Source organism: Akebia trifoliata, chromosome 5 (assembly GCF_017979445.1).
Source record: "Akebia trifoliata isolate Shusen 1 chromosome 5, ASM1797944v1, whole genome shotgun sequence".
NCBI lineage: Eukaryota > Viridiplantae > Streptophyta > Magnoliopsida > Ranunculales > Lardizabalaceae > Akebia > Akebia trifoliata.
Window position 1 is genome coordinate 23781957 of NC_141379.1, and position 23992 is coordinate 23805948.

The window sequence follows — 23992 nt, forward strand, 5'->3', positions numbered from 1 at the left end:
ACGGAGACGGACCGTATGGGCTGTGGATGGAATCAAAACCAGATATTTTTAATTGGCAAACCCGTACAAGTCTTTTTGGGGTTTTCTGTGTTTCCGTAATTAATGTAAAAAAATTCAAATAATTACGATTTCTGATGCCATAGTTCTGGGGCTCCCTCTATATATATCATCATAAAACTTTGTCGTACCTTCGTCACCCTAGGATTGCAATTTTTTATTTTTATTTTTTCAAAAAATTATATAAAGAGCCCTGATGGAGGAATTTATATCTAAACACCCCCTAAGTTTGTCTTTCTTAATTCTCCTCATCCCCTTCAATTGGTGAAATTCATGATTCACATCATTTGAGACCATCCTTTGATCCAATGCTCGAGATTTACCTTTTACAACCATTGAGATTAATGATGATCTCGACACTTGAAAATTGTCAAAATGGCTGATTTCAATGGTTGATAATGACACTTGTCAGTAGGCAAAGCTTCTTCAAGCTAGTTGGCCAAGGGCTCGAACCATCTAAATACAAATTAGAATAATTTATCAAAATGGAGAACTTTGAAACTTATTTAACAAAACGATCAATTGTACATCTTATTTATGAAAATGGTAATTTATCATTTTCAAAATTATTTTATTTTATCAAAATGATAAAAATAATAATTTTCACATAAAATAAAATACTATAAAAAACAATCAATTACCGTTTTCAAAAATAAGATGTATAGTTTACTGATTTGGTAAATAATCGATATATTGTGCATGTTTTGATAGATTTGACTCCAAATTGAGTCCTACAAAATGAGTGAGCTATAAAGCAACTACAATAAGCTCAATTAATAGACTTTAAGAAAAGAAGACTTTACTAACTAGGTGGTTAGTGGCAAGTCGAACCTTGATAAGCTCATCAGGAAGGATATGTCAAATGTTCAAAACCCCATGAAGCTATGAATTCCTTGGGGCCACCCTCTAGGGTCTGTCGACCCTAGACTTAATCAGTTGCATGTAGGACTTTATGAGGGGGCGGTGTGTGTGGCCGTGGGATTAGTCTCACCTAAAGGTTATTTTAAATATTTTCTTCAAGCCATATTATGTTTGGTTGAAAAATTGTTATTGAGTGGATTATTAAGTTCTCTCCAATAATAAGGAGGCATATTGCCAGAAAAACCAATATCAAGAGACATTAAGTGAGGGACTTAACCTAAAAAGACCTCTGAAACAATATATATCCAATTTTGTCAAGGAATTTAAGGGTATTTGGGGTTTGATTAAGGATGGGCCACTTAACTTGGAAATAATTTGGGCATAAACAATGGTTTCGAGGGTGAATCCAAAATCAACATAACCAGCATTTATTTGAAGCGACGATGTTGACTTTTTTTTAAAACTAAAATACATAAATTAGTTTAAAATAAATTTGATAGTCGAAGACTAACTAGCCTGAATGCGGAAATATCATGAATGATTTGATTCTTAGGGGTTCAAAATTAATCTTAGTCAGGTATGTAATTCAATCATGAATCATATCTTTAGTCAAAGTGTTCAATCGTGGACGGACCAATTTAATTTTCAAAATAATTTTACTTTATCCAATGATTTCGATTTCGCACCAAAAAGGGTGAATATGAAATCGACATTATTTGTTCGGTTGATGTTGACTTTTGTATTAAAATCTATAAACTAATGTAAGAGAAATTAGAAATCGGAAGAGATAACTACCTCAAATGGGAAGTATCATAAATGATTTGATTCTTAGAAGTTATGGGTATTAATCCTAGTTGGCTAGGTAATTGAATCATCGATCAAATCTTCGGTCAAGGTGTTTGATGGTGCACGTATGGACCACTTTACTCCGAAATAATTTTACCTTATACAATGATTTTGAAACGTCGGTGTTAACTTTTGTATTAAAATGTATAAACTACTTTATGAGAAATTTGATTTCCGAAGAAGTAACTACCCTTCCCTGAATCGAAAGTATCATAAATATTTTGATTCATAGTAATCATAGTTGGTCATGCAATACAATCGTGAATCATATCTTTAGTCAAGGCATTTGATTGTCGATGGATCACTTAACTTCCAAAATACTTTTACCAACACTAAAAGTATCCGGATATGAATCTGGACATAATCAAATCTGATTAGGGTCTGGCCCATTATAAGTCCTATGTTCAACTTAAGGGCTTAAACGGGTCAGGTTCAGGTCGGATATGAGTATAGCCATATTTAAATTTTTATCCGGATATGAAGTCAAAACCTCTTCCTTCATTGAGGGAAGCCTTACCATTGTTCTAAATGATCATAAAAAAAAAAAATCTTGAAAAATATAAAATATAATTTACAAAACAATATATCATTCGAATCTAGGTGGATAAACCATATCCAACCCGGATCCAATTCAAGTCAAAGGACATCAACTCATATCCAACCTATTTTTTAATTCGGACATACTTGAAAGAACCAAACCCGGATAAAATCCAACCCATTTTAAGACCTAGTTTAATCATGTCAAGGACAAATTAGAAATTAGGTAATATTTTGAAAACCTAAAGTCAATTCTGGTTTGGCTGTAAAATCTGTCATGGGAGTGAAATAGTCTACAGGCCCTATTTTAACCCTTACTTTGACTAGCATGGCACATGTACGGATTTTGCACAAATGCATTGTGGCACCAATTATTTATATGTTTTAAAAGCGATTGGATACAGCCAAAACGGATCAACGAACCCTAGTAAAACTGATTTTTATTTTTGTCTGCACAACACCATCACAAGTAAGTCTTACGAGCAGAACAGATTTAACCTAAACTATAGACCCAAAAAAGGAACCAAAATTCAACCCCACATCCCAATACCCAAACCTGAGGAGGATTGATCAGAACCGAGACATAATGGCCAACATCATCCTCAGCTTCACCCCAACCAAAATGACCTCAATATGACCAACTTTTTCTCCCTTTTTCAAAGATGATTTCAAATTGACAGCTTTTCTATCAATTTCAAAAATATTATCTTTTACCCAAATCAAACCTTGAGATCTCAGTGGATCTCATGAACAAGTCATCTAATGTTCCAAATTTGATGAGATCGACAAAATGCCAAGGCTGAGGGATTAGTTACATGAAGCTGTGCAGAAGACTCCAAAGAAAGATGTGTAGAATAGCCATACTCCTCAATTTTCATGATTAAAGGATAGCCACAATTTAACAGACTCCAAAAAGAATAGCAAAATGAATATTTTAGGAAAACGACACTGACAATGAAATAGCTGAGCAAACATTTGCCAACGTTCGATTTCACCTCAGCAAATATCAAAAAGTGAGTTGCTTTCCAGTTTCAGGGATATGAATCATGACAGGATAACATAGAAATTTCCAACCCTGATGAGTTTTTTTGGCAGGATGGGAAAGGGGGACAGGAAAATCGTTTTCTCACGGAAACTCAATTTCCCACGAAAATGCACAATCATACACCTGCAAATCACATGTTCACTAACAACAATCCCTTCTGAGATTTTAAAAAGAGTACAGTAGATCAGATAGATAGCTCGTCCCATTGTTTCAAAAACACATGCAATGACCTTGTTCATCAGATAGCAAATGCATAAGCAGGTTAGGTTACTCAATTGTCTTATTGACGGCAATCGGCATAATTTGACAACAGAAGTAAGTCTAATATAAACTAAAGAATGACGAAAACTTATTCTAGATTAAAATAAAATATCGCAGGTTGTTCTCGCTGAAATAAATCCTCAAAAAATAACCTTAACATGAATTAAGCCAATTCTAAACAACAAATAATCTGGTTCTGAGTAGAATTCTAATTCATAATAAACATGCAACAGTTTTAACAAAACCCCGATTTGTTTCTTTAATAAGTGCGGAGGAGCAGATCAACTGGACCGATAAGCAGTGGACATAACAAAGAAAATTTGGAATGGTAAGGAGACAGCATAATCAGAATCTGGGAAACTATTGAGGATAATAAATGGTCTACATCAAATTTGCAGATAGATTTTAAATTAAAAACAAGGAAGGAAAACTATTCTTCAAAGGATGAACGATGGGTAATTTAGACACCCCACAGAGTTCTGGTGAATATTTGAAATAAAACCGACTATATATCCCACTTCAATGCTGTTTTCCGTAAAAGACAAATAAACGAACAAAATCTTCTCATCTTCAACATGTTAAAATCCCTTTGATTATTTTCCCCAAAACCTATCAACTTCAATTTTTTTAACCTCCAGGGTAAAAGAACTCTTCAGCCCAACCTCGTGACAATCCTGGACTTTTCATCCCAGAAACACATCCTCTTCAATATCCTCAAACACTCCACTTGTAAATGAGGCTTAAGGAGACAATCTTGCGGTTGATGACAAGGGTAAAAAAATTTCACCGTATAGGTTGCAGTTGAAAATGATGTGGTTTAAGGAAAAATCAAAGATTTTGGCAAGAGTTTGAAGACGAGGGTATTTTGGACATTTTATTTAGTTTCACACAAAATACCGGTCAAAGGGATATGTCAACAGTTACAAAATTCAAAGGTATCTCAAATGTCCAGAAGGGTAGGTCTAATTTCTCAAAAATAATTTGGTGCAATTAGCAAATTCACAGGGTGAAGGGATGAATCGGAAAGATACACATATTTGGCTATGTTATGTGGAAAGTTTGAAAGAGAAATGATTTGATTGTTCCAAAAGGAGGAAGTTCAATCATTCACAATAGTCAATGTTGGAGTATCCAAGTCTCTTAAGAGAAAAAATGAAGTCGCAAATAAAAGAAGACAGATGAGGGACATGGGAAGAAGAGAATAGTTAGGTTGGTACAGGAACAATAAACAGAGACAAAATCAAGGGTTTTATAGCTTTACTAAATGTGAAGCAGGGCCACTCAAGTTGTGAAAGAAGCAGAAGGTGGTGCCAATGAGGAACAAGCTTACACTAGCACGAGATTTGTTGAAGAGGTGACTCTTTAGAACAACACATAGGTGTAATTGATCAACAATACCAACATCAAAGCCTTGTCTCAAAGATTTGGAGTTAGCTAAGTGAATCATGTTCCTCATTCCACACAATTTAGAGCAAAGTCTTCTTTATGGAAAGCAAATTCATATCTACTTTCATTATCTCCATCCACATTCTTTAAATTCTTCCTCTCGCTCTTTCCAGACCTTCAACTTGAATATTTTGTCTAAATGGAACTGTATTTGACCTTCGTTGAACATGTCCAAATCATCTCAGTCGACTTTCTCTTAGTTTATCACTTATTAGAGCTGCTGCATTTTCCTGAATGAGTTCAGAACTCATGTCCATCTCCTTTTAATCCAATAAGCTTCATGTATAATCCTTATTTAATAATATTTGAAAGAAACAGCAACTTTTTATTTACCTCTTCATTCTTTACCAAGACTCTTGTTTTCACCCTTTATGCATCTAATATGATATAAGTATCGAATTTTGCTTTCTCTAATTGGTGCCAATTTCTAGACATTTTTCTCAACATCTTTAGTTCGAGATCTGTAATGTAAATTATAATGAAGATAATGTTCAGCTTCAACTACTACTCTCCTTGTTTCCTTTTTAGCATTTTATCTTTCTAATAATCTGCCAAAACTTGTAATGTATCTTCTCTCTAATGGCCTTTTAAACCATCATTTCTCCACCAAATTTTTCTTGTGTATTTGACTTTTCCAAACAGATTCCCCAAGGATCCCTTTCACCACTCTTTTAATACATTTACTACTTCAACCCACAATATGGAAGACACCACCTCTCTTTTTTTTTTGATAAGTTAAAATATATTAGAAAAAAGCAGACGAGATGGCCCCAAGGATACAAAACTTATCAAAAGGAGAAGAAAGAAAAAAGAAAAACGGAAAAAACCACAAGGGAAACTACATATCTCCCAAATTACAAACAAAGTCCCAACAAACAACAAAGTCCTCAAAGAAAAGTCCCTTGAATTATTTAAAAGAATTTCCCCAGAAAAATAGCAACCCTAACACGTTAAATAACAACTCCAAATATTGAAGACACTGCCTCTTATGTTCCACATTTCTTCCTTGATGGTTTAATTGTTTTTTTTTCACCTTTTTGATACTACTACCGCCTTATTCTTTGATATCCTTCACGTACTCTCTTTCCATCTTTTAACATAGACATCTAAAGCCATTAGCCTATGTTTTGTGCTGAAATTCTCCTTTGGGATAACTTTGCAACCTTGCATATTGATCACTTATTTCTCTTAATTAGAAGAAAAAAATGATCTGGCTTTTATTTGTTCCCCTTGAAAGTAAATACATGTCCACAGCCCCTTTAATTTGGAACTACATGTTTGATATGAAAAGGTCATTAGACATCACAATGTCAAGCATATTTTCATTGCATTTCTTTCTCTAAATCCAAGTGTTCTTTACACCATCTCATAAGATGTACTTTCCATCCCCGTATAATGACCATTTAAGTTCCCTTATAATATCCTCTTTAAATCTGGTATCAATTAATAATAGTACCATTAGAAAGCCTTTGATAAGATCTCTACAACAATTCCAATATTAAGAATTTTATATTGTCAGAAAGCAATGTCCATTATCGTCATCCTTGAAGTCTTATCTGAAAGATTTGTTTATAGGCAACATGGACATTGTGCATGCTTTCCCCTAATTTTGTTATTTACATGGAACTTGTGAACATAGAATAATATTTAGTTATTTCTGAACTCTTTTGACATGTATAAAGTGATATGTGGTCCTAGCAAATCATATCTGGTAGCTCATAATATAGTAAAGACAATACAGATTTCAAGTTTTTGGTCTGTTAGTCTGTCCAGTTGGTTAATATATTATCTTAAGGTGGATTCAGAAGATGGTATTAAATTGCTATGACCATCCAAGAAAGTCACCAAGATGTTGACATATAAGGAGGAATAATCAACATAAATAATTAAATTTCAATAATTGATGAAAGAAAAGCCTTCAGTCTGCCTAACTGATGTTACATCCAGTTTCACTCAGGAACTTTTTGTGTTTAAATGATGTAAAAGAACAAGGTTTAGTTCTTTCTCTTTGCCTGTGTTCAAAATGAACAAGCGGGCCATACAATGAAATGTTTGTCTGGTCCCTATTTCATTTTATGCAAATTTCAGAAAATGAATGAAAAGAAGCGAAGGCCAAATGAAGTTAAAAATATACGTGCTTTGCTAGAGATGCTGGATTACTTTCTTGAAATATATTTAAGTAGAAAACCAAGAACAAGAAAGAGTGTATATACCCAAACATTCATTTCCACATTAGGTAAGGGAGTTTCCTCCAACGCCAGTGTTTGCGACATAGACATAATGACAAGCACATGAAAACATTTCAAACATGTAAGAAGTACTTCCTCCAGCATCTCAACCACAGCAGGAGCCACACGCAGGAAGAGAACCTAGAAATTATAACATGGATCCCTTGTTAAATGAAACTAAAACAAGAAAGGACCAGACGGTACTACAAACAAGGAAGTGTAGACTTACTATGATCGATTCCTCGGACATTATCCAATCCACGAGGAGGCCCACGTGGCCCACCTCCATATGGACCACTTCCAGGGCCACCAGGACCACCTCCATCCCATTTCTTGCCTTTCTTGTACGCGTCTGATTTTTCCATCTGAATCAAGGCAGATATTAGGAATGAACTGAGCTTCCAATACTCATATCTAAAATGATGTTAATCAGAAATGTAGGCCCAGGAATTTCAAATATACCGAAAACATTGTCGTGAAGAACACGCCAATGAAGTTAACAATGGCCCAAAAGAAATCAGTAATTGTGCTCAACCTCCATATTGAACGCTTGGATTTCACAACACCTGAGTAAACAAAGAAACAAAACAATAAATCATTTCGCTTTTGGCTATAAATCTAGAGGGCAGTACTAGTAGAAGTATAGCTTTATTTTGCTCTAAATTCTTCTTCATCGTCATTTATACCTTATACAACATATTGGGGTCAGCAATAAATGCCCTCTAAATTGAAGGTTCAAACTCAATGGGTTTATAAAGTATTTGAGTGCCGATACCACAAACATGGGTTATATATTGTAGATAGTGCCATGTGGAGGGCATATTGGCCTAGAAATAGAAATATTTTGTAGGACGGTAGAAATATTTCGATCAGTGGAAATTAATATAATTTTCAAGAAAATAATGGAAGTTGCAAAATGATGGAAATGCTAAGGAAGTTTTCTTTGAAACTATAGGAAATGATATAAAAATCAATAAAATGAATTCATAAGTCATGAAACCATAATAAAGAACCACAAGGAGAGTGGAGATGAATATTAGCATAATTTAACTACGCATTGAGCCAGTATTTGAAAGTTGGATAGTCAAAAAAAATTATATTTTGCACGGAATTGAGAATAAAATGTCCCATTACATAGACCTTTATCCATAAAGGACTTGCTTAAATGAACAAACTATTAGGTATTAAATTTACACATAATTATATACTTTTTAAAAAATTTAATTTTTAAATATGTATTAATATATCCAACTAATGCATTGCTTATATTAAGTGTTAAATGCTCATTATACAAAAAGATAGTATAAACCTAACTACTAATAATTTATTTATACTTGTTTTTTTGGATAAGCAAGTGGTATGTACTAATCTATATAATAAAACACTACAGCTATTCCCTCCCCTTCGGCTCAATCTTTATCCCCACATATATAAAGTATCCCAAGGATAACTTTATCACTTTTTCTCTTCTCCTGCCTTCCAAGGATACCCTAGCTTTAATGTTTTCCCTCTTATAACCCCTTTCCAAGAATGCCTCTTCAATTTTGTAAATTATATATATTTTTTTCCTTTTCTCTGCCTTTTCTATAATACCCCCTCTAACTTTATTGTCTTTCCTCTTCTTCCTGCTCTTTTCCAATAATACCCTTCCAACTATATTGTCTTTCCTCCTTTACCCCCTTATCTCTGGTATTATATATGATACGTTGAATCTGGGTATACCTTCAATTACAACTTACAGTGATGGAAAATGAAAGCTTGGTAGCACCATTCTATCAATCAAGAAACAACGAAAAAAGAGCATGAAAATAATAACTTATTTACACTAATAAATGGATATAATTTTTCTGTGATTTTTATAAATAATTTTATAATATTATTTTCAAAAATAATATTTGAGTAGAAAATTTTCACTGTTGTCAAAATACAGTATTTATTTCAGTCAAAATTTACTGTTCACCAAAATATTTTGCGAAATGAATAGTGATTTCTAAAGGAATGGTATACAGATCGAAACTTCTGATTAAATTTTGCATCAATCCTTGTGGAAAAGAAAGCATTTCATAAAAATTTAATACCATGATGCTTGCTAAGTGCAAAAGTAATTATGTTTACATCTTAAAAATGGATGTTGTGTAACAGTTGCTGAAACTACAACTCAGTCTTAGCCAAGTTAAATACTTTCTGAAAAGATACCAATTAATATAATACAAAATTATAATTATAAACAACATCTATGCACCAATAGCAATCCCTAATATAAATTTCTCAACAGTGAAATAATTCAAAACAATAACCAAAATTTTAAGAAACAGTTTGCAATTGAATCACCACTAAACTAAACTAAGAGAAAGAAAAATAAAATAAAATAAAAATCTGAATGAAACCCTAAATTATTGCCAAGACAGGGATCCATCCTCATGTGACACCAATGAGACAACCAATATCGCAAAAGCATAAAGTCAATCCGAAGCCCTAATGCCTAATCTCCGAATCTAATTCAACAAATTTTGTTTTATAGATAAGCAGCAATTCCAACAATAATCGCTAACAGATCCAGGTTTTTTTATCTCGATTTTGTAAAGAAATTTAATAGAAAAATTACGAGCTTTAATCGAAAGAACAGAGGAAGAGAGATGCAGAGAAGAACCTTTCTCGACGTAAGCCATGGTTACGCGTAGACACCTGTTCTGGGTCTCTGTCTACGGTTTTTATAACTCTCGCACTGTAACAAGTCGCCGGCTTGTTCTAGGAAAAGTCGTGTCCTATTAACGCTTACGATGCAAGATCATTTCCTAGAGATTCCTCAGATAATTAGAGAATCCTGATCTTATCATAAACTCTCTCGGTATAATTAGAATTCTGACCTTATCATATAATATTCTCAAACGTGCAGCATTGGGAATCTGTTAATGGATCGGTTCCAATTTGGTTACCAAGGTATTTAAAATCATAACCATTATATCTTCTCAACTTCAATTAGCATTTTAAAATAAATACTATCGAATTAAAAATCATAATATATGTATATGGGTCGCGTTCAACACCCTATGCTTTACCCTACATGTTTTGTCTTACATGGGTTAGAAGTTTTGGAATAGGCTGATTTTTGGTGAGGATGATCTCTACGGTAGAGATCATCCTCACCAAAAATCAGCTTATTCCAAAACTTCTAACCCCATAAAAAATGATTTACAAAAAATGGACAGTCCACGATTTTTGAACTTGTAAACATGGGGCTAAAAATTTCAGAATAGGCTGATTTTTTATGAGAAGGATCTTCTAATTGTAGAGATCATCCTCACCAAAAATCAGCCTATTCCAAAACTTCTAACCCATGTAGGATAAAACACGTTTGGTAAAGCATAGGGTGTTGAACATTTCCCTATAATATATATATATATATATATATATATATATATAGGGTCACGTTCAAGGGCCAACTTTTTAGCAAACTTTTTGGCAAAACATTTTTCAAAACATGAGTTAGAAGTTTTGGAATGGGCTGATTTTTTGTGAGGGCAAACTTTTTGGCAAAACATTTTTCAAAACATGAGTTAGAAGTTTTGGAATGGGCTGATTTTTGGTGAGGATGATCTCCTCACCGTAGAGATCATCATCACCAAAAATCAGCCCATTCCAAAACTTCTAACTCATGTTTTGCCAAAAAGTTGGCCATTGAACGCCACCCATATATATATATATATATGGGGTTCCTACGACCCCCATTACGACTCACCGTTTGTTTTATATGGGCAAAAATGTTTGGAATGGGCTGATTTTTTGTGAGGATGATCTCTGTGATCATCCTGGTAAAAAATCATCACATTCCAAAACTTCTAACCCCATCAAAATTGATTTACAAAAATTGGACGGTCTAAAATTTTTCAACTTGTAAACATGGGGCTAGAAGTTTCATAATGAGCTAATTTTTGGCAAGGATGATCTCCTCACCCTAGAGATCATCCTCACAAAAAATCAGCCCATTCCAAACATTTTTGCCCATATAAGACAAAACGGTGTGTCGTAATGGGGGTCTACGGAACCCGACCCATATATACATATATATATATCCCGTTCGCCACCCTAAGCTTTACGCTACACTTAACAAACGTGTTTTGTCCTACATGGGTTAGAAGTTTTGGAATAAGCTGATTTTTGGTGAGGATGATCTCTATGGTGAGGAGATCATTCTCACAAAAAATCAGCCCATTCCAAAACTTCTAACCCCATAAAAAATGGTTTACAAAAAATGGACAGTCCACGATTTTTCAACTTGTAAACATGGGGCTAAAAATTTCGGAATGGGCTGATTTTTGGTGAGGATGATCTTCTAATCATAGAGATCATCTTCACCAAAAATCAGCCCATTCCAAAACTTCTAACCCATATAGGACAAAACACGTTTGTTAAAGTGTAGGGTAAAGCATAGGGTGTTGAACATTTCCATATATATATATATATATTTCAAATCTTAAGATTTGAATGATAAAAAAGATGAGTTGCACTGAAGTAAGATAATCATAAATGTTTTTCATTAAGATGAAAAGCATCTACGATTATGACATACATCCACGTCAGAAATTTTCTCCCACAATATTACTTTAGCATTATCCTAAAATATATATATATATATATATATATATATTTCAAATTATTATAATAATAAAAAAATCTTTTTAAAAAATCAATATATTATCTACAGAATAATATTAAACATTTCTTAAGTTTGTATATGAAATATGAACTCAATAATACTTCTTAACTTCGTGTTTTATACATGGACTAGAACATTTTCTACTAAGCAGCATTGCTTATGCTGTCTATTTTGGGCATTGCCTTATTTTTGGGCTTTTGTTTTTTGAATTGTAGAGGACATTGCCTCTGGTTCTTGGTTTGAGACAAGAAAAACATATATATTTTTATGATAAGCATACTTTAAAAAAATTGACTTTCCCCTTTTACCTAGGGGTATAAGGAAAACGAAAAAAAAAAATGCCTAGGACCATACAACTTGCCTTCGTGAGCTCCTTACGGGATTTACGAACTTGTCTTCGTGGGCTTTCGAAATTACAATAACATAAGTGTGGGATTGATAAGCACTTGATTTTGAAAACCTTGGTGTTCAATGCATGCATGTTCATGGGTAATTTTCGAATATTCATTCTTCAAACCTTAATGTACATTAAAGTGTCCACGTTTTAGGTTGGTGAATGGGATGGATTTTTTCTTCCCCGCCACTCAAAATAACGATCTTTGGGACTTGAAAGTACTAACATTTTGGGTTAATTTTTAACAAGGGAGGTGATGGTTATGTAAGAGATTGTAAAGCGTGTGTGCATTTTGAAAAGTGTATTGATCCTTACACATTAGGTTGTCCAAAAATAAATGCAACAAGTAAATAAATATTACAATCATTCTTTACAAAATAAAGTAAAATGAACATGAAACATAAGAACATTAGAAAATGAGAAAAAAACAAAGAAATGAAAACACATATTTTAGTTTGACAAATGATTGAATTGAAAAAAAATCAAACCCACTAATGTCCCTAGTGTAGTCTCCAAGTTGTAGACACAAGATTTTCAAGTTTGAAGATATCTACTACTTGGATTATGAGTTTTTACTATTCTTTTTTAGAAAAATGTATGAATGGATACCTAGAAAATAATTTTGAAAATTAATTTTTTATTAGTGACTTTTGTACGAGTAAATGTATTAATCGACCTAAGATCTAGATAAGGGGGTTCATCGTTAGGCACCCTATTCCCTCCACCATAGGTGGTAATTTTAGATTTGGTCATATTTCGATAAATGAATAAAAAAGTTAGAAAATTTGGATTTTTGTACCCTCGATTGCGAGGAACTTCGATTTTAACTTAAACCAATGAAGGCTTCCTTATTAAGGAAGAGCCCTTTCTATGATCCATGCCTTTAAGAACATTTTGAAAATTGTAGACTCTTAGGTCAAGAACTCATTTAAATAAGAAAAGGCCCCAAAACCATTAGTCTCAAAATATTTTGTAGTTGGTGCAAGGGTGTAAAGATTTTTTAAGAAATATTATTTTGAAAATGTCTTTAACCCCTACCTTTTCGATTGAGTCGAAACCCAATCTACCAGAAGTAAGGGAAGGTATCCATTACATCTTAAGGTTGTTCTAAAACTAAAAATAAAGGAAGAGGGGAAGAGATAGAAAAGAAAAAAAAAATGGAAAGAAGAAAAGGGGAAAACGTATTATTATTATTATTATTATTTTTTATCCTTACTCTATCTTGTTCATACATTTTCTTCTTTGATTTTTTTTTTGTATTTTTGTATTTTTGTATTTTTGTTTGTCTTGACTTGAGTAGCTTGTAGTGTAGAGCTTGAAGGTTGATAGACTTTTTGTGTTGAAAATTGAGTGGATTGAAGTAGTAAGTTGAGAAGGTTTTTTTTTTTTTTTCCTAAAATTGGGAAAGATGAAAGTTGAAGCTTGATAAGGGTTCAAGTCTTGAGGGTTTTATAAGAGAGAGGGGGTTTATAGGATTTTGAGATGATTTTTAAAGATAGAATGGGATGAAAGTATGAAGTGGAGGGAAATGATTTGAGACTTGTAGATGAGGTGTTTATAATTTAAGGTTAAAAGAGGGGTATATCTGAAAAGTGGTGCAAATGAATTGGATCTTTCAACCTATATGAGTTGAGTATTAGGTGGGGTTAAAGGGTATGGGTTTTAGTTAGAAGAAAGATTATGTAAGAGAGGTGGTTGTTGATATTTTGGGAGGGTCGATGAAGTGGTAACAAGTGTCAAAAGAGGTGTGGGGGTGTGTGTGTTAGGTGAATTGATTAAGGAGAACATGTGTGAGGATGGCTTGTGATAAAGGTTTAGAGAGAATGATGGGGGGTAAGTTATCACATGGGTGTGGGTTGGTTAACTATTTGAGAATGATGAGGAGGTTGGGTAGATAGGATTAAGAAGATGGGTTGTGGTAGTGACAACTGTTCATTTTTTATGATCATTGATCTTTGTGGTGATTAGTTGTGATCAAAGGTATGATCTTGGACTTGAGTAGGGGTTTGGGCTTAGGATTGGATAGTAGTTTAAGTTGGGTTGCATTAGGATTAGTTTAGGTCCATTGGGCTTAGAGGTTGGGTTGAACTTGATTAACCTAGGGTAAGTGTAGGATTGAGTTGACTTAAGACATGAGACGATGAATGTGAAGATTTATGGTGGGAAATGACCTATTCTTAGCCCATGGGCCAAACAAAGAGGCCTTAGGCTTTTATTTAAAATAAAAAAAGCATTTTTTAAGATTTAGGCTTTTAAACCCATTTTAATTTTAACATTTTTTTGGGGAAGTTTTTGCAGGGAGCCCATTCAAATTGAGTGTCTACAACATGAATTAACTTTGAAATAAAATAATACCTTAAATCATCTTCCGTTATAGTATAAAAAGAAATGGCAAATAAATTGATTTTGAATACTTGTCGGATACAACCTAGCGGTTTCTGCTCTTATCGATTCAATTCAATTTTAGAACTGACTCTAATTGGTTTGCGATTCCGTTTTGGTTAAATAGGTATCCATTGACACAATCTTTGTCATGGATGGGGTTCAAATTCGATCAAGATTGATTTGGTATCAATCCCATAATTAATCAATCTTAGGAGTCAAGGGATCCTGACCCTATTCTAAAAACCAAGTACTTATACATACTAAAAATTGACGTGCAATGATTTTATTACATGGTATGATACAACAATAGTTATGTTTATTCATAAGTTGTGGTAATATCACACCCCAAAATAAAACTTCCTAAAATTATTTGCCCTTCACAGTTCAAATTAATATAAACAAAAGTTGGGTTCGGATTGTAAAACTTAATTCATGACTATGGATTGTCATAATCAGAGTATAGAAACTAATTAACTTCCTAAACTAGAAACTTCTTTGGTTATAAGATTTCAAACAATAATATTACAATCCAAAATCAATATCTCATTTGGATAACACTACTTGAGAAATAAAGAATTTAATAAAACATTTACTTAATTGCATATATAAAGGTCGAAGATGAAAATATCATCCTAGAGATGGAAAATGAGGGCATTTAGATCATTTTCTATTAGTATTTAAGAAAAGAATAATACTGAAGTGACCTCAAGTTAAGATTGGACCTTACATTCACTCCCTAACGTGAATGTGTATGGGAACTGTAGATGCTTTTCCTCGAATCCTTTCCTCGAGATTTAAGAAAAAGCATCTATGACTCCCATAAACTTTCACGTCAAGATGTGCGTTATGAGGTCTAATCTTGAGGTCACTCTAGTACGACTCTTAAGAAAATTCCAAGATTGAGAAGTTTGATTAAATTAGGCAAAGAGTTACATTGATTTTATAATTTTTATTTTTATATCAACAGCTATTATAATTATTCTTGCTTTTAATTTTTTATTTTTATTTTTATTTATAAGTATTATTGCTGGAAGATGTAATTCAAATTTTTGTATTTAAAAATGATTTGCAGAATCTCCATGAATGGATTGCATTTGAGGATAGGGATAAGCTACTCGACAACATTTTTTTTTTTTTTACAAAAAATAAGATAGATAATCTGGATTAAATGATTCATTGAATTCAAAAATCCGAAGCAAACACCCCCTTAGATCTATTATAAACTACCGTAAGCATTGTGCACGAAGATCAACACATCGCTCAAATCCGCACCATTTCTTAACATAAAAAGCTCGATGTCTAATATCTTGGAGAATACTTTTTAGACCCAATAACCCAATAGGTAGGTCCATGCATATTCATTCAACTTGATTGGTGATTTTGTCATTTGGCCTAATAATATTTCATAGTCGATTAATAACTATATAAGTGATCGACATGTTGACCATTGCATGCTTTGTTTTTCTTATGTCACATTACCACTTTCTCTTAATCGAAGCAATCTGCAAAAACATGAAACATGAAGAGATTTGTATTTGTAAGTGAAAACCAAAATGACTTAAATTATCTGAGTAATGTTACCATAGATGAAGAAATTTCCAAGCTGCCAATCTTACAAATATAGATAGATACCTCCAGAAATTAATTCTTCAATTAGATTTCTCGAGAATTTCACTTCAAGCATACTTGAGGGATCAAAAAGCTGTCGTTGTTGCTTGGCTTCCTCTTTAGCTTCTATTTTCTTCGTCGTCGTTGTCGTCTTCCACTTTTTGATTAAATTTCGATTAATCAAAATGCTTGTTATCCAACTACAAATGAACAAATAAGATCATAGAATAAACACATGGATAGTTTTAGATGGGTTTTCAATAATAATGGATCTTACCTGAAATCGATCAAATGAAAATGGGAAAATAAAAATAAAGACGAAAAAAGTTAAAGGAAATTGCAAAATGAAACATAAAGATCATCGATAATGAATATAAAAAATAAAGATCTATACTACAATCTTTCCTTAATCAGAGAAAATAAAGGAAGAAGATAAGAAATTTAAAGATTTATACTGCTTACGAATATCACACTTTGTTAACAAAATCCATCACCAAACCCAATCTAACGACGAATAACTATTCAAAAAAGAGCAAACAACAGATCTCCAAGGCACTAGTCAATAATATTCAAGAACTGAATTTATCTCAAATTATCATAAAACAAACACAGAAAATCGAATTAGATAATCGAAAACCAAACCACATGTAAATTAGTAGGGAAGTTGAGAGCTTCCAACACTCGAAAGTCTAGGGCACATGAATTAAACAAATAAAACTGTTTCCCAACAAATATTGAACTGTGATCTCCACTGCTTAGATAATAACAGAGAGCTAAAGATCAAAGATCCAAGAAAAGAAATTTGCTATTAAATTAGTCAGAAAATGTTCAATGAAAAAGCCAGTAATAAATGAAGCATGTTCCCAAAATTCTGTAATAAATGTAAATCACTCCAAAACAAAATTGAACCAGGGTCTGAAAGCAGTCTGACCAATTTAACAGATTTTCTGTCCGATTGTTGGTTCAGTTCTTAAAACATTGATTTAAACAAATGTAGAACAATAACAAAAAAATAAAAGAAGATTCATTTTACAATAAAAAAAATTCACAATTGAGGCTTAGCCGGAACATATTTAACAAAGCCCCTTATACAAAGATTTGAACTCTTAAATTACGCAAACTTTCATGGGTTTCGCGTTAACTCACAATTAACAGTTACAATCCGCTGCAATGATACTGATTTTTCATGACTACCTTGGACCGGAGATTTGCTGCGATGAGATGTAAGAAAGAGAGGTGTGTGAACCAGTCGTGGTGGTCGTTGAGGAAGCATTTGCCCGTGGAAACATCATGAACTCATTATCTGCTTTAGATCCTTCAATTACAGAGGCCTCAGTGAATCTCCGCCCATAGAATCGTAAGAAATTCAATGCATCGACCCTTGGCTCCCCTAATGGGATCCCACCTTCCAACATACCCACTACATTCACCATGCTTGGTCTCAAACTTGGCTCTTCGTGAACGCAACACAAGGCTACTCGCACAAGTTTCTCGACCTCTTCACTCGTCACTCGCCCCTCAAGCCTTGGGTCCACGAGTTCCAAATACCTTCTTTCTTCATGCATCTCTAACGCAAATTGAGGAAAATAACCGAATCGTGGTGACCCCGACGATAACAATGATCTACCACCACCTTCACTACCATCTTCTTCATTGCTAGGGTTTTGTGTTCTCATCGAACAGTTCTTTCTTCCGCTCACAATTTCTAATAGTACCATTCCATAGCTGTAAACATCGGTCTTATCTGAGATTGCAGAGCTTGTTAACCACTCAGGTGCAAGGTAGCCACGAGTGCCTCTCATTGTGGTAAAGTGGCTGGACTGCTCAGGGCTCAAAAGCTTCGACAACCCGAAATCTGAAATCTTCACTTGGAAATGGTCATGCAAGAGAATGTTCTCCGGTTTTACATCACAATGAATGATCTTGTGTTCACATCCACTATGCAAGTAAGCAAGTCCACGTGCCGTTCCTAATCCTATTTCAACCCGTTCTTGCCATTCTATGACCGGTCCTGATCCGAAGAGTGTTCGGTCTAACGATCCAAGGTTCATGAACTCGTACACAAGCAGTCGTTGCCGGCCTTGGGCACAAAACCCTCTAAGTTTCACCAAGTTGACATGGTGAATGTTACCAATAACCGCGATCTCTGTGCAGAATTCTTTCTTCCCTTGAACACCTAAATTGTTTATCTTCTTCACCGCCACCAACGTCTTGTCAGGGAGAATGCCCTTGTAAACGGCACCAAATCCACCAGACCCGATATGGGTCTCAAAATTATTTGTTGCCTCCCTAAGCTCTTCGTAATCAAATCTAACAGGTAAGCCAGGGATTGAAAACACATCAAGCTCCATCGAAGAATTTGATCCATCTCGACCTAATTTTACAATTTTCATTTTCTCGAGTCTCCGTCTTCTCCAGCAAATGAACCCAATAACTGAAAGTGCGAACACGAGAAAGAATCCAGTCGAAGGTAACAAAATAAGAGCCGCTAGCGGAAAATTACGTGCTTGTTTACCATCGATTGTGTTATCATTTGGTGATATTGGAATTTTAATATAGCCTAATCGATCGTTCGGAATTCGAGTGTTGAGCCTAACCGACCCCAATTGGTTCTTGATAAGAAAACAAGAAGCAGAAGAATTATCATAGAAAAAACCCAAACAAGAACAATTCTTGAAGCAACGATTCTCACAAGCAGAGAAAGTATCACTGTAAGTATCCGGTGTTGAGAAATAATTAGCGAAGTAATCGATACCAGGGGCAAGAACCATAAACGAAATCTCTGACAAATTGGGTTGATTACCATTGTTAGTAGAATTACAAGCAGATGGAAGATAATTAGAATTGGGGGGTAAGCAACCTTTTGAATTGGGACCATTGCGGAAGCCCGATGGGCATGAACAAGTGCCTGTGCCTGAATTTGATCCAGCGATGTCGGAACACAACCCAATTGTATCACAAAAGTTCGGAATTTGACAATCATGACTGGGCCAACTAATTTTCTGAAACAATTTATCAGAACTACTAATCCTAAACCTCCCACCAGAATCCAATTTTGCAATTTGAAAATCTGATCCATCGAGTATTACCTGAAATACGACAACCAATCCAACGACACCATTACCACCGGCAAACAAATAAAGTCCGGTAGAGTTCATCTCCATATAACCCACCGGATAATTCGTATTCCGATATGCCATCGCTTCCATCGATAGTTTCCAATACGTGAGTCCATTCCATTGCAAAATCGCATCTCTATCAGTAATCGAAAATTGAAAAGCTCCGGTCGATAGGTTAGTTTCTGATACAGCACTGGACAGCGAAGCCCCGATGGGAAACCTCTGACCAATCACAATTGTGTCCGTTGGATGATCGAAACTCTCCCAAAGAGACACATTTGATTGATCAAGTAAAACTAGATTACCTGTCTCCTTAAGTTGTAACGCTCTAACGGTCGAATTTAACGATGGAGTTGTCCATACGAGGTTTCCGTTATCGTCAGAGATGGTAATACCTTTGATTGTTAGAGTCAACTTAGCTGAATCAGAGATTGGGGCATTGCGATTAGCGGACCAGATGATCTGATTGGATGGCACGTGGATGATGGAGACGTAGAAGTAGGTGTTCTGCTGCTTCACGGGGTTGAGGATAGTGGCTATGAAGTTTCCATTAAGAGAGGATAAGAAAGCGCCTGCGTTGTTGATGAATTGGAATCTCGAGGCGGTGAAGTTTGGGTAGATGAACTCTGTGTTGAGGGGAGCAGAAAAGGATGGATGAAGGAGGAGTGCGTAGGTTAAGAGGGTTAAGAAGGTGAAGGATAAGATGAGTTTAGATCCCATGTAGAAGGGAAGAAGAAGAAGAAGAAGAAGAAGAGAGAGAGAGAGAGAGAGAGAGAGAGAGAGAGAGAGAGAGAGAGAGAGAGATTGGGAAGAAGAAGGGTGGTTGAAGAAGAAAGATTTTGATTCTGATTCTGATATTGATTTTGATTTTGAGCCATTAAGAAGCAATTTTTATTTTGTTCTTCTGGGTTAGCGTTGACTGGAGAAGGCAAGTTCTTCTCACCGACTTCATAACGTCTTAATTGGTGATGTAGAGAGTTCAGCTGTGTATACTGATTATGTACTCCATAAGTTGTTTAAGGTTACACTACTTGGGATTATTTTTGCCACGTGTCAAGTTCGTTAACCTTGGAAGAACACATGATCTATCTTTTTGGTGGGGTTACTTTGAGAAAAAGTAAGCTTGATTGGGTTGGATAGAGAATTTCTCATCTTGGAATTTTGATGAAAAAAGTATTCTGAGATCAATGGCTAGAAATTTACAATCAAGTTGACTTTTTTATTTTGTTTATTAAGTGTGAAAGGGCGTTTAAGACAATTTCACTGGATTTTAGTTCATATTAAGATGACATGCTTGTTTGACCTCATCTATTTTTACATATTAATAAAATAAATAACTTGATTAGGGTTATCTTTGATTATTGAGAATTCGTTTTCAAGAGATTTGAATTCCTAGTAAATTGAATATTTTGACAATTTATTTTTAACTATTTGATTGAACTGGCAAAATATCAAAACGAAACTTATATGTTTTAAACTTTGAGTAAAGTTCATACTGACATGACCACAAAATTCAATGGAAACAATTCGCCAAGTCAACTCGACAAACTATTGAGTCACTTGAAAATAAGTAGAAATTCGATCAAGTTATTTGATTATATGTAATATTTATTATGAAAATAAAATTAAATATGAGATCGACTTGTTGCACATCACTACGGCCTAGCTGCATCCCAATCTTAAAAAATTACCTTTTTTTATTATTATTTATAATTTTATATTTAATATTCTTAGTGAGAACAGATTAATTATGAAAACGACTTGTTGCACATCACTACTGGTTGCTTGCATCTCAATCTTAATAAATAACTTTATTATTTATAATATCTCATAACCAACAAGTTACACTTCATTAGAATGACCTGCTTGTTCATCTTTCTTATTCTACTTGTGTCATCTTTGTTTTAAGATATTTTATTATTTATTAATTAATTGACTAAGTTTAAATGATTTTCAATAATGAAAATGTTTCTTGACCAATTGAAGAAATTGATTAAAAATCAGCCAAGCATCTTTTATATACATTTAAGAACAAGCAATAATATTTTGTAGGCATGATTGAAGAAGAAGAAGAAGAAGAAGAAGGAAACAAGACGTGAAACATTTTTTTTTTTTAGTGCAAGGGATAATTTTTAAGTGATGAAGTTCAATTAGTAATGGATTGTGTGCAACTATTCAGTCCCTTAAATATTAATGAATTTAATATATTTTAATTTGACTCATTTGAGTTGATTCTTGAATTGTTTACCAAACTCAATAGAAATTCAAGTCAGATGGAGTTTTTTACTTTAAAAAAATAGATCTGCAGGTGGGAATATTCATGAAGAATAACATTGAGAGATGGGAAAATCATTTTTCAAGGAGGGGGAATGGTAATCTATTTTCTCCTTTAGGATGGACAATCGTATTGGACAAGAATTTATATATATATATACATCCTTTAGGATGTTTGAAAGTATGTAATCAAACATCTAAAAATATCATATTTCTGAAAAAAATCATTTTTCCACCAATTTTCTTTGGTCAACAAATACATCCTAAATACCACCGTCTTTAACCTCTAGCTGTAAACCCTAATTTTCTATCCCAAAAATCAACCACTACGAAGCTCTTTAACTTTTGAGGTAAATTATTTTTAATCTGATTGACTTCATCCATAAACTCTTATATAAAAAATAAAATAAAAACATTGATTCAAATATCCATCTTCTTGACTTCTTGTACTTCTCAAAAAATCTTATCTTGTTATTAAAGTCCTGATTATAGAGATTTCCTTTTTGAGGAAAAATGACTTCTTATGAAAATCATAGTGTCCAAATAAATTCCTTGGAAAAACGAATTTTATTGTGTGATTGCACCTAAAAAAAATGTCAAAAAAGAGTTTGGTTTTAGTTTGGAATTCGAGGTAATCATGAGATAATTAGGGCTGGTTATGGGTTAGATAATATCGGCTTACCTAACTCATCCTACCAAAATTATTTTGGTATGGGCACAAATTTTTTATCCGATTAAGAATTCGGATAAATTTATCTATAATTGTTTTTATCCGAATATTTTTAGAGTCGGGTATGGATAAGCATCCCATCTACCCTAATATTCGTTTATCCAACTTGAATATGATAAATTCATAATAAAAATATATGTATAACCTAAAATTAAGAATTTTCCATCATCTTCCCAAGGAGGTATATATATATATATATCCGACTTTGATATCTACTTGAAATTTAGGTAGAAGTCCGATACGGATATCCTTTAAAAAAGTGGATAAATAATCGGTTATAGAGTTGGATAAGGACATGAAAATAGCTTCACCTGACCCATTGCCAGTCGTAGAAATAGTGACATTTAAAAGTGAGTGACATTTATTTTCCTGACAATTGGGGTAAGGGGAAAATGTGCAATCATACACTTATAAAATTTTATTTTTCAACTAAAATAAATATTTTACTCATTTTCGCATGCACTCATACATGCCAAAAGATTTAAATATTGCACACAAAAAGAAGGAGGTAGAAGAAGTCAAAAATTGAAAGAAAAAAAAAATGTTTCCAAGGCTAAAGGTTTTCAGCTAGAGGTTGAAGTTTTGGTCCTTTAGGTTAATTTCTATTTCTCTCTCAAAAAAGATTGAGGTCAGGGAATATGCCTAAGGGAGTGTCTCAAATATTCATGAACTCTTGTGTCCGTGTAAAGTAGAAGAATTCTCAAAATCGAAAATTTCTGTGAAAGTTTTTCCTCCCACAAAATTTCACGGTATTTTGAACCCCCTTTTTTCTTTTTTGTTATTAATAAAGAGGTTTGCGTATTTTTACGATTGGGCCCACAAAGCTCCATAAAAATTTACTTTTGCGGCAGTTTGCCGTACAACCCCCAAAAAAAAAATGATCATTATAAATGCGCTGATTGGGTATAATTATTACACATGGCAGCTTGATTAAGGTGGGTCCAACCTAAGTTTATTGCCAACTGCCAACACACGTCCTAAATGAGCACCTCTGCAGCCCCATATTAATTACGGTTTTAAGTCAACTCGAAATATGATGACAGATCAAATTGCGTTCGGAGCCTTGACCAGTTCAACACAAAATTAGAATTTTAAAACTACAATTATTTTCTTTTTTTTTAGAATATATATTACCTCACCTGAATTTCATCTAATACTTTTATTCCATGATTTTGTAGATATAACATACAAATTACTTTTAAATTTTTTTTTTTTTACTCTTTTTGATAAAATGTTAAATTATATACTTTTCTCTTTATCTAAATAATTAAATATAACTCATATTGACCTTAAGGCTTAAAATGAGTCGGATACGGTCTGAATATAAGTATGTCCATATTCATATCCAAATTTTTATTCGAATCTTAATAATTAAAATCATATCCGAATCATTTTTACTTTTATCAAATCTCTATTCGAATCCGATCCAATCTAATTAATTGATTGAATAATGTCAAATCATTTAAAATTATTTTAAATAAAATTATTAAAATATAATCAAATGGTGACTTGAACTGAAGATGTTTTCATTTTAAAGAGTTATT

General features: G+C 33.5%; 2 protein-coding genes across 2 annotated transcripts; both read right to left on the reverse strand.

Moving 5' to 3' along the window:
- Positions 1–7170: 7170 nt before the first annotated feature.
- On the reverse strand, positions 7171–10087 carry LOC147401690 (uncharacterized). Its single transcript, XM_086443059.1, has 4 exons — positions 9932–10087; positions 7744–7847; positions 7511–7646; positions 7171–7422 (listed from the first exon to the last, which is right to left on the reverse strand). The coding sequence occupies exons 1-4, from the start codon at positions 9948–9950 to the stop codon at positions 7388–7390; spliced, it is 294 nt and encodes a 97-aa protein (XP_086299185.1). The 5' UTR covers positions 9951–10087; the 3' UTR covers positions 7171–7387.
- Positions 10088–17225: 7138 nt separating this feature from the next.
- On the reverse strand, positions 17226–20408 carry LOC147401691 (S-locus lectin protein kinase family protein). Its single transcript, XM_086443061.1, has one exon. It carries the CDS (start codon positions 20162–20164, stop codon positions 17516–17518), a length of 2649 nt encoding a protein of 882 aa, XP_086299187.1. The 5' UTR covers positions 20165–20408; the 3' UTR covers positions 17226–17515.
- Between the last annotated feature and the right edge of the window lie 3584 nt (positions 20409–23992).